Below are 12,199 nucleotides of genomic sequence, written 5' to 3' on the forward strand. Positions count from 1 at the left end.
GTACTTTACTTAATAATTCAAGCACTGTCCACAAAGTCACCCCACCCCACCCCACCCTATCGCTTTAATACAAAACCCTGGGAAAAACATATTATTATACTCAAATTTTAATGTAATATTGATGTGTCAAAAAAGAGGGTTTGGAAACATCTTATAGAAATTCTTAGTAATAAAAAGAATCAAGTACTGGATGGGGACATTTTGGAAAGTACAGAAAATTTTTTGAACTTATACTTAGAGTACCGGTACTTTCATTATTTCATCGATTCATTATATCAATTGAGAATGTCCTTTTGTATGAATATTGAAACCCCGTTGATTTTCAAATTAAAGAAGTTAGTACCAGAAAACGTATTTTTTTCTACTTACTTTAGGTATAAAGGCTTTACACATTCTATACATACTCTTGACATTAATATCAAATGACATATCCCAACCTTTTTCATCTGTTTCTAATAAAGTGCCATTGTGTACATATCTATCAAATATAATTACAGTTTTATCATATTAATATATCATATGATAATATAAATATTTTCACTGGGCCTGCAGTATTGTTTCATACTGAATATAGGAAAGTATGTTTAACCTTAACTTAGTAGTAAATACAATGTAGAATAAAAAAATAAACAAATAATGGTACATTGTAGAATGAAGAATTCTGTTGGCAACTGATTATTCATATAAACCTATTCTCTATACAATTTGAGATTGACAATATTTCTTTGTGCAATCACTGTGCAAGGAGGACAGAGAACTTCTACTTCAACATTAATCTGTATTTGTACTTACCCTGCACAGTTAAATAACACGTCTACAATATCTATCTTTGTAGCTAGTGATTCTATTTCAGCCATATTAGTTACATCTAGTTTATAAGTTTCAATTCCTTAAAGATGAAAACAAATATTATAATGAACAATATACTCACCATGCCCGTTGTCTTCTGGGTCACCTTAACAGTCAAGATTTCATTGCAATTTTCTAAAACAAGAATATCTTTTAACTCCAGATTATAGGAGTAATTGTTCAGCAATCCCAGACTCCTTGATAACACTTGGCAAATAAATCAGGTGTATCTCGTAACAGGACAGAGTGACGTGTCTGGGATTTCCAAATAGAAAGCCTCAGTAGTGGTAACTAGCTTCAAGTAGGTTGATTTCTTATAACTTGAGTGTCTTTTATATCCCTTTCCTGATTTGGACCTGATTATTTGACTTAAAGACTATTGCATTATGGTTTATGGTAGCGAGTGACATGGACCTGTCAGATGGTTGTTAGCATTGGCTCTGGTTATAGCGCATTTTGTTTGTGAAGTTTGAGAATCTTCATTGAGAAATTAATGTATTTGACTATAGGACCATGATAACCTGTAGAAATGGTAAGTGATCTGTGTATACAGACTGTTTATGATAAGAGTGATGGTGACCAGTTTAGACATCCTCTCATTTCAATTAAGAAAATCACTCATGACATGATTGAAATGAAATGGGGTTTAACTAACATCTTACTTTATAATATTTCAAATATTCACCAAATGTTTTTATTTCAGCTTGTTAAATTCCAATATATAATATTTCTCATCATACGTATTCTGCCAGGGCAGCAGCATTTATGGACTCCCATTCTAATTAACCCACTGATTGAAAATGGCCCACAGTATAGCAGCATTATCAGAGTAATTCTCTTGATTGTTTTTGCCAAGAATCTGATAAATTTAATTTAAAAAAGTCATCTTATGTGTATGATATTCAGCCAGATGTGGCACCAAAGATAGTGGTAATAAGTTACAGACTAGTTAACACATGACCTATAATGAAAATAGGTCTACATTAAGGGTAGAGCTTGAATATGAGGCATCTAGAATTTTTCTAAAAGTAGATCACAGTAGCTGTTAAATATAGAATATGAATGGACATGTCATTACTTTACCTTTAATGGAATCTAATTCTTTTAATTTTTCTACATTAATGTCAGTAGCAATAACCCTGGCACCTTCTCTTGCAAAAGCCTACAATTTAACATAAATAATAAATAAACATAGGCTGGAGCTTGACAATCCAACATTGGTAAAATCATACGTACAATAATAAACCCAATGCCAAGGATTTCACTCCTCATGTTTCAAAGTAATACCACCAAGAAGGCAGGAAGTTAATAAAAGATAGGTTGCCAGGCAACAAAACATACACCCACAGCAGCTAAGTCGTCCGGGGAGTCAACAAGGGTTGTCACATATTTTTTTCTTCTGTCAGAAATGAAAACATTTACAACACACTAAAATCTGATTACGAGTAACAACCCATTTGGCTTCTAGTTCTGCCCTATTCTAATATTTAGCATACAAAACATTTATTATAAATTGCTATAATCACTGGAAATCGTTGAAAATTGATAAGCTTCTTCCTCTCATGACCTTAAACCAGTGATTCTCATCCAGTGTGCCGCGAGATCTTCCTAAGTGTGCCGCAAAATTTTGGACGGCACACTAAGAAAATGCGAAAAACCGTGTGATCCCAATTGCGTATTCTATGGTGTCTACTGGTAAGGTCATAGCTGTGTTTTTCTTTATTTCGTTTGAGTCATTCTATTTGTCTATGACTAGTCTGTGTCTACGGTTGTATGCCATCTGACTTACCATGTTTTTATTTTGTAAAATTCAAATATTTTTCATATATATTTAGCGAAGGTGTGTTGATATTTTTTCGTGTGTTCCAAGGTGTGCCGTTGGCAAAAAAAGGTTGAGAACCACTGCCTTAAACACTGTCTATAAATTTCAAGTCAAACAGATATAAACTGTCTAGAGCGTCCACAAGATATCAACTTTAGCCTCCAGAGCGTCCACAAGACGTTTTTACTGATCAAGGGCCATAACTCCGGCAGTTTTTATCAGAAATCATTGAAAATCAATAGGCGTATAAAAAGCCATGTATTAAAAAAATCTTGAGTTTCATGATGGGTTTGTTTATTGCAGTGGCATAGCCATGAATTTTTTACAGGGGTACTAAAGTTTGGCCAACTGTTGAATGAGTTTATCTAGTTTTTGAAATGCAAAATTTGTTAGTATCAAACTAGTGAGTAATCGTTGGAAATACAGAAGTACAAAAAAACAATTAAGCACACTGATCGTCCATCCAGACAGCTTTAACTTCTAATATGATTGATGATTGGACCAATATGGTATTTTTGTGGATTACTTTATAGTGTGTGTACAGTGGACTCTGTCACATCCGACATCGTACGGGATCGTTACAATATTTCGGATCACACAGTGTGTCGGAATTCCGAGCTTTCTCCAAAACCGGAAATACTGTAACTAAGAAAATCGGAAGTATTTTCATATTGTAGCTTCGAATCACCAGAATGCTATTCCCTTTAAAAATGATAAACCTTTCTGTACTTTCAAAATTTTATTACATTAAATAATTAACAATAACAATTGTTTCTTACTGCAGTTTAAATTATCGGCAAACTTCTGTTTAAATTCATCTTTACGCTTTAATATGTCTGACACTGTAGCTCGGCCAATTGAATACTTAAAGATACATTATGGGAGATTCGATAACAAGTTGGAAGTTCTCACTATAATAGTTAAAAACTAGATAACGTAAAGGCAATTTGCTGAAAATTTCATTCAAATTGATCCACTATGAACCGAAAACTAAACGAATGAAATTTCTGCCTAGCCTCGGTCATCATTACTAAAGTCAGTACGATAAACAGCATAGTCTTGATTATCTATTTAATCGAGAAGGAAAGTTATGCAGTAAATCAGCTCACAATCCACTAAAGATCGCAGGCTAGCGATGCCATCTAGAGTTGATTATGATCTGGATAGGTTAATTAATGTCTAATTAATAATTTAGATAACATTTCGGGCCTAAAGAAAGACCTGCAATAGGCAGATTTAGCTCGTGCATAATGTATGTTTAACGGCTAATTCCTTCTGCGCAGGTCGTGGAACTTTCTCGAAATCTGCTATAAGTTGCCGTTTTACATCTAATGTCAAATCTGTTCGGGCACGCTTTGCAGGACGTTCAGACATTTTGAATACAATAATGTATAATGATTCTTCAATCGTGGCAATTTTTATATAATGTCGCGGTATTTGAAATGAGTAACTAAAATCAATTACCAAGCGCACTCTTACAAGAGATTATAAATTGTAAAATAATCAAGAAAGAATTTATATCATTATCCAAGTAATCAACACGGATCGGAGCTTGCGAGTTTTAATCTCACCAATAATTGATTGGTGATTGCTTGTTAATCTTTTCTGGCTTCACACCCATTGAGTTTTAATCTCACTGATAATTTGATGCTTCACACCCACCGTTTGAAGTACGGATTATACGGTGTTGATTCAATGGAAATTATGTGACGGGATGGCTGATTGATGTCGTAATCCGGAACATACAGAATCTGGATTTACCAGTAATTTTTTGGCTGAAGTAATAAGGAAATAAATCGGGACATGAAAATCATGTCGGATGTCACAGCAATCCGGAGTGATCAGACATTGGATGTGACAGAGTCCACTGTATATGGTTCACAATATTTTGCCTTTAATATAATCATGTGATGAGATTAAAAGAAGAAGAATTTCCCACATTTGTATATTATACCGGTAGACTGTTTTGGCAATTCAGAGTTTTATTTCATACCTCAGCTGATGCTCTACCAATACCTTGAGCTGCTGCTGTTAAAACTACTGTCTTCCCATCTAATCTTCCCATGTTGTTCAACTTTTATATCTAAATAAAAACAAAAGTATTACTGTGAGACAAGAACTAAATATTATCTGAACGGAAACAGAATTAAATGAAATGGGGTTTAATGCCATACACTGTGATGGAAATTTTGCCCTGACAGTGGCACTACAGCCTAATCTTATTTCGAATTTCAACTGTCATGGGATCTTTAACATGCACGCCAATGTGTACAAGGAACCTCGGTTTTTCGTCCAATTTGAACGACTGGACACTGTCCTTGTGAGGCTCTCCATCCTGCACCACTAACAAGGAAGAGAAAACCAAATAGAAAAATCCAGAGGAACTTTATCTTCCAACACGTGGATCAAATCTGAGACCTTCTGATAAGCTAGCAAGTGTCTTACTCACTGACACACCGTGGCTCCTGTTACCTGAATGGGGTCAACATAAAATGCATATTGAATTTTAATGGAGCCCGCAATATTCCACTTTTTTGTAAGGTGCAAAAGTAAAGAATCAACAACAAAAAGTCTTGTGGTAGGTGGATGTTATATGTATTTTATTACAGCCAATGATGTGGGGACAGTTCTACAGTATATTAAACCTCTGGTGGGTTTTGTTACACTTTTACAAGCATTGAACAGAACTTCAAGTGTATTATGCAAGATAGTCGCCAGCAAATGGTGGATATACAGGGGTCTCATAGGAGTCAGCGGCTGGCGAGTTTCCTTGCGTTCTCTGCTGTCTATAATTTCACAGACCTCATTATTTAGCCGCTTGAAACTGGCTGTGAAATATATAACATATCATTAAATAGTTCAATTCCCCCCTCCTCACTCCAACTCATTTGGATAAATTAAACCTAAGTTCAATTTATGATGTAGCTGTTCACTGTAAATGAATGACAAATGAGCTATGAACTGTAAAAATTGAGGCGCTCAAATTAATTGTAGTAGGCTACCCAGTACAGTAAATCAACTCACACTTGAACTAAACTACATAAATCTGTGAATTTTGTCATAGATAAGATGCATATATACATATTTTTGATTATGTCCATGGTTTATTTCTTTTTCACACTGCGAGAATATATGTGAAGACCATGTCGGGAAATCACACACTTGTGAATATGTAGTAATTACAACAGATCATTAATTAACAGGAGTGTATATGATCTTTAAAGTAGCTAAGTCTATACCTCAATATCATCCAAAGTCTTGGACATTGAAAATATGAATCATTTGTCAAATTAAATCACATTGATGTTGTGATCTTACCGAGAAAAGATGGGCTTCTCAGGGCCGGCGGAAGGAATTCTTGATTTTGGGGGGGGGGGGGGGGTACCATCCTAGGACTTGAGGCAAGTGTCCAGGGGCCGCCTACGCCCCAGAAGCTCCTGGGGATATAGAGACACTTTCTGGCATATGAAATTACTCAGCAATGAAGTGAAATTTTATTTATTTTCCAAATCCCTTACCATGCAAACACATTCGATTGTTGTTTCCTGCAATGCTGAAATTTGACAAATATATGTCTAAAAATTCCAAAGTTGTGGACACTCTTGAGGTCACAATTTTTATACGATTTTGTTGAAACTGACAATGTATGTTTATAACCGAAAGATCTCGACATTTTTAGCTTGGGGACCCTTTAGACCTCACAGTTGCTATTTGATTGTCAAAACCGTTTCAATATATCACTGCTGCACCATAATTACGGCTGTATTGTGCATGGCAACAGCTTGTTTTAACTGGTCATAACTGGTAGCAGTGAATTATTTGATAGATAAGGGACACAGGGAAAGGGTTTTGAGAAAAACTCTATGAGGACCCTGTAGAGGTCACAATTTTCATCCGATTTTGATGAAACTTGAAATGCATGTTTATATCCCAAAGATCTTGGTTCCTTTCGATATTCTCGCATATCGGATCGTAACTTCCTGAATTATGGCCCCCTGATTGTACGAAAAATCACGCTTTTAGCTTGTTGTCCCTCTAGGTCACAATTTTTATCCGATTTAAAAAAACAAAACGTTTCAGTATATCACCGTTACACCCTAATGATGGTTGAGTTCGAATTTTGTGAAAATTGGACCAAAACTGTCAGACAAAATAGCCGCCCCTTGTTCGCAAATAGTGTAAACATCTGGTATATCAAGGTTGTGGACATTCTAGAGGTCACAATTTTGATCCGATTTTGATGAAACTTAACATGCTTGTTTATAACCCAAAGATCTTGGTTCCTTTCGATATTCGCGCATATTGAATCGTAACTTCCTGAATTATGGACCTTGATTGTACGAAAAATCGCGTTTTGAACTTGTATTCCCTATAGAGGTCCCAATTTTTATCTGATATAAAAAAAAACGTGTGAAAATATCACAGCTCAAATTTTGGGAAAATCGTATTAAAACTGACAGACATAATGACTGCCCCTTGTACGCAAATAATGTAAAAATATGGTATATCAAGGTTGTGGACCCTCTAGAGGCTACAATTTTTATCTTATTTTGATGAAACTTTATGTTTATATCACAAAGATCTTGGTTCCTTGTGGTAATCACACATATCCGAACGTAACTTCCTGGCCCATGATTGTTTGGAAAATCGCATAATTAGCTTGTGGATTCTCTAGAGGTCACAATTTTTTTTCCGATTTTAAAAACCGTTTAGATATATTACCATTCCACCATAATGAAAGTTGAATTCGAATTTCGGGAAAATCAAAATGAAACTGCCGACAAAATGGCCGCTCTTTCTACGCAAATTGTGCATAAGTATGTAATACAAAGATTATGATCTTTGAGACAAGTATGATAAGCACCAGTTTAAAACAGTGGAACTAGTTCCATATTCAAACTCGAGATGCTGTAATAGTTTCCTACGGTCTATCGTATCAAAGGCAGCTGACAGATCTAGTAGTACCAAAATTGACACCTTACCTTTGTCGACAGATTCCTTAGCTGCATTTAAAACACAATTTAAGGCAGTTTCTGTACTGTGTGCAGTCCGATATGCAGATTGAAATTTGTCCCACAGATTACTTCTATCCAAATAGCTAACCAATTTCATTTTGATGACCTTTTCAAGAATTTTTGAAATGAAAGGTAGGTTTGAAACTAGAGGATAGTTTTTTAATAGCTCCGGGTCCAATGATGGCTTTTTGAGAAGAGGTTTTATAATTGCATGTTTAAACGACTGAGGCACAATTTCAAGCTTCATGAAGGTATTGACTATTTTGGTTAATAATGGAAGGAGAACATCTAAGACTTGAATGAAAAGACTGGTTGGGATGGGGTCTAATGCACATGATGTCAGTTTTGATTGCATAATAATATTTTTAAGTTCATCTTTTTTGACAGAATTAAAATATTGAAAGCTTTCAAAAAGTTGAGCATGATCTACTGCACGAGTATCAGATACTACATTAACCACGTTTATATTCCCAAAATCTCAGTCCCGTTCGATATTAAATTTTGTGCATTTCAGACCATAACTTTCTTGATTATGGCCCCTGATTGTACCAAAAAATCATTTTTGTTTTTAGCTTGTTCTCTATCCATCTCTTGCAGCGTATCCTGCCTGGCAGCCGCTGGTTTGTGAATGCAGCTGCAACAGTCTGATTGGGTGGTTGGAATTCAGGTCGAATGTGAGTGGGATTTCAGTTGAAAACCGACTGGAAACTTTGAAGTTGCTTAAATCACCGGCTAAAATAGCAGAAAAACGCATTTGTTGCGGTTAAATTTTCAACTTTTTCTCAGGAAGCGCGAAGATTGATAGGTTGTTTGGGAAATGAGATTTAGGTAAATCACCTAAGGCACTCTATATTGGACCACATTGAGGTATCTGTATTCATGGGCTTGTCTAGCAGGAAAACGCTTTTGTTGCAGATAAATTTTCAAACATTCATCGAGCTTGTATGCCTATTCATCACGGGACCATTTTATGTATAGATTTATCTGATATTTCTAGATTTATCTTGATAAAAGGACACTCAGTAAAACGTGAAACACCCTTCAATAAAGGCTTCTGGTTATTACAAAAATTTAAAAATCATGTCATGCTCCAAATGTATTAATAATGAATTTATTTATCGTTGATCTTATACATATGTATACATTTTCACTCATCATCTTCTTTATATTATACTCTTCAAAAAAAGTAGGGGATATTCAGAAAAAATACAAAACTGCAGAAATGCACTGATGTTTTTATTAGAGGTAACCAGTGTATGGTAATAACAGGCCAATTGCCTACACATGAACATAAACAGTTCATATGGGTGGCTTATCTGATGGCCCCATTTCACTCGCAAAGAGATACACAGTCGAAAGTGAAAATGGACGTTTTTGATTTTTGTCTTAATAATGAGTAATTGCTCCACCAATCCTCAGACATTCAGCAATTGGTCGTGGCATGCTCCTAATCAACCGTCCAATCAGGATTTGGGGCAATCTGACCCACTCCTCTTGCATTGCCATGGTCAATTCTTGCAGTATTGTCGGTTGATGTTGACTTCGACGAACACGTCTCCCGATCAAATTAAACTTAACACACTAAAGAAAAGTTACCCTAAACAGTAAATCTTATGCAAGAACTGATAGGAAACCAAACATGGATATAATAAACCAGCACCCAGCAGTTTTCATCAACCATTCCTTGAAGTGTCAAATTTGACAATGAACCTTCCCATGTGTATGGCGCTATTGCGTGTCGCATGTGCAGCTCAGTTGTTCTGTTGGGGCGATAAGTTCTTCATCTGTGAACATACTCTTAAAAAAGCATGTCAAGTGTCCATGACTATTTATCATATCACAACCTGCATAGTTATTTGCATTTCAATATCCCCTACTTTTTTTAAAGAGTATATACGGTATATTATTATTGGCATACTTATTCAACAAGGACAATACTCTAATATCTATTTTATCTTTAAATATAGGGGCATAAACGGTCTGACAATTAATTTTATTTGCGTAAACCAGTGAGGTGTTACATAGAAATAGAAGATGTTAATACAACCGTCTTAATCCAATATCCCACTATCACCATTCACGCAAGGAAAACGTGTCTGCGGCCATCAAATTTTACAAATTATCTTTCAAAGGAGGGGAGGGGGGTCCTACACGATAAACTCTGCACCTTCGCCTCTTGCAGACGACCGGCACCACCATCTGTAACCCGAAAATAATTTTTTGGGGCATATGTGCTTTTATAACTATTTTTGTATACTTCAAGGTTCCCAAAAAATAGAGCCATACTCCTTTTAATAAGAACCCACTGACGTATATTTAGCTAAAAAAAAAAATCATATATTTGTCCGTTTTGTTTTCGTTCGTTTTAATTGTTGTACATTCAGGCTTGGATTTTCCAATTCTCTGAAAAATGTAAATGGCATTCTGTGACTTTAAAGATACATTGTCCCGAAAGTATTTATTGGGTGGTTATTTCAATTAAAAGTATGGCAAATTTGGTACATATGGAAAGTATAGACACCCAATCTTACTGGAAAAAATACTGGATTACCCGAAAAACACCCATGGGACAAGCACTGGGCAAAAATGTCAGGGTATCACTAACTGGCAACCCGACAGCTGTCTGCCAGCTTATTGCGTACTAGCTTGACTGTGGAGTGGTTGTTATGTCTTGATCAAATGGTTAGGCGGTTTTGGAACCATCAAGGGGTGTCAATGTTTAAAAGACTCTGTAATTAAACTGCGGAAAGAGTAGTTGACAGTAAATAATTAAGAATTTACTTAGGTCTCAATATGTACGATAAATTTTTGATAGATTAAGTAGTTTGAATAAGTATTTAGTCCAAATATATCATCAAATCACACAGTTTGTACGCAGGAAAGTATCTTTAAGGAGAGCATGAAATTATGAAAATAGGTTATATGAGGATGAGTCCAGATATATTCCAGAATATCCTAAATGTAATTAATCCTCATTACCAAACAAACAACCAAGATGGGACAACCAATAAGCCCAGACGACCTATTGACTGTCACCCCCCCCATTCTAAGTACCATCTGTGAATCCTATGACTATTATTATTGAGTATATTGCTATACAAACGGAACAATCCACTGGGCCTACCATGTACACGACAGCTCACACATTAAATACATGCCAGACTTGCAAACTTAATTTCAATTACATGTAGTTAGGCCTAAATTAGATTACCCGAGCCACTTATACATGTACATACAACAGAAAAAAAACTACCTACTTGCCAGGTAGCACTGGAAGCATTGTGATCTTGTAATTACAAGATAGGCTATAGGCTATTTTGTAATTACAAGATAGGCTATCTTGTTACAAGATAGTTATATAAAATGGTTATCTTGTAATTACAAGATAGCTATCTTGTAATAACAAGATATGCCATCTTGTAATTACAAGACAATCAGAATATTTTTTTTCATTTGATTGACCCTAATGGTCTTCCGTACAAATTACATTATCATATGCATTGAGACCCATTTGTGTCAAATTCTAGGTCCCAAATATTAACGATTTAGCTCTTTTAAGCAGAAAATGCTCATCATAAAACTCATGCAGTCAAGACACGTACTCACTATCTACACTTTAGTTTGAGCATTCAACCTCAATTATAGAAACAAGATTGATCTCTGCATGCCATGGCCTGATATGTGAGTAAAAAATGTCCACTATAAATTCACAATAATATTTTATAGGAATATGTTTATATAAACAAATGAAATGGGGTTTAACGTCCTACTGTTCTGCTCCGAACTGGGCTAATGAAGACGGGCATACACCATCCTACTGCTATGAGGGAAATTGTGCCCGGACAGCGGTACTACAGCCTACTCTTATGTCAAATTACAACTGTCAAGGAATCTTTTACATGCACGCCAGTACATGGGGTCTCAGTTTTTCGTCCCATCCGAAACGACTTGACAGCTGTCCTTGTCAGGCATCACTGACATCCGACCTGGCTAGCGAGCCAGCAGATCTTACCCACTTAGCCACGTGATCCCCGTTTTAAATATTTATAAACAAGTTCTTAATAAATAAAATGTAATTTAAATCAGTTACACTTACTTATTTTTTTGCAGAAGTTTTAATGCTAACAATGTCTAAGCCTCTATCAGACAACGTTACTAAAGTATACTTTACTACCTGTTTGCCAGGTAGCACTCCGGAATTCGACCAAAGTCCCTCAATTGAATATAGGTCACACCTATGGGTCAGCGATCGACCGCTGACCTGCACTCTTGAACTATTGTTTCAAAGTCAAGATGCAAAGGATGACAACTATATAATAGATATTATCAGAATGATATATATATCTAGTCTCGCACTGGCTTTCCCATTTTCCTGACATGCAATTATCTTTTCGTAAATTCATGGACCTTAATTATACCTCTTTCAAAAACGTTTACCTTTTTCCTACAGAAAATTAGCCCGACCTATTTTGGTGCTCACGTGACCTCTGTCACTGTTGATATCACGTGATAA

At 35.7% G+C, this 12,199-nt stretch overlaps 1 protein-coding gene across 3 annotated transcripts in view; it reads right to left on the reverse strand.

Moving 5' to 3' along the window:
• LOC126811241 (dehydrogenase/reductase SDR family member 6) overlaps nt 1–12,193 on the reverse strand; it is a 28,437-nt gene extending 16,244 nt beyond the window's left edge. Inside the window, exons 1-5 of one of the 3 annotated variants that reach the window (XM_050536819.2) lie at nt 12,124–12,193; nt 4,665–4,754; nt 1,933–2,011; nt 793–889; nt 370–478 (exon numbers count right to left, since the gene is read on the reverse strand). In XM_050536819.2, the coding sequence (XP_050392776.1) occupies nt 370–478; nt 793–889; nt 1,933–2,011; nt 4,665–4,736 (357 nt within the window). In that variant the 5' untranslated portion in view covers nt 4,737–4,754; nt 12,124–12,193. Of the gene's footprint in view, nt 1–369; nt 479–792; nt 890–1,932; nt 2,012–4,664; nt 4,755–11,782; nt 12,078–12,104 lie in introns of those variants that run through there. The other 2 variants (XM_050536821.2, XM_050536820.2) reach the window with 2 other exon arrangements.
• Between the last annotated feature and the right edge of the window lie 6 nt (nt 12,194–12,199).

Source organism: Patella vulgata, chromosome 2, assembly GCF_932274485.2.
Source record: "Patella vulgata chromosome 2, xgPatVulg1.2, whole genome shotgun sequence".
Classification (NCBI taxonomy): Eukaryota; Metazoa; Mollusca; class Gastropoda; family Patellidae; genus Patella; species Patella vulgata.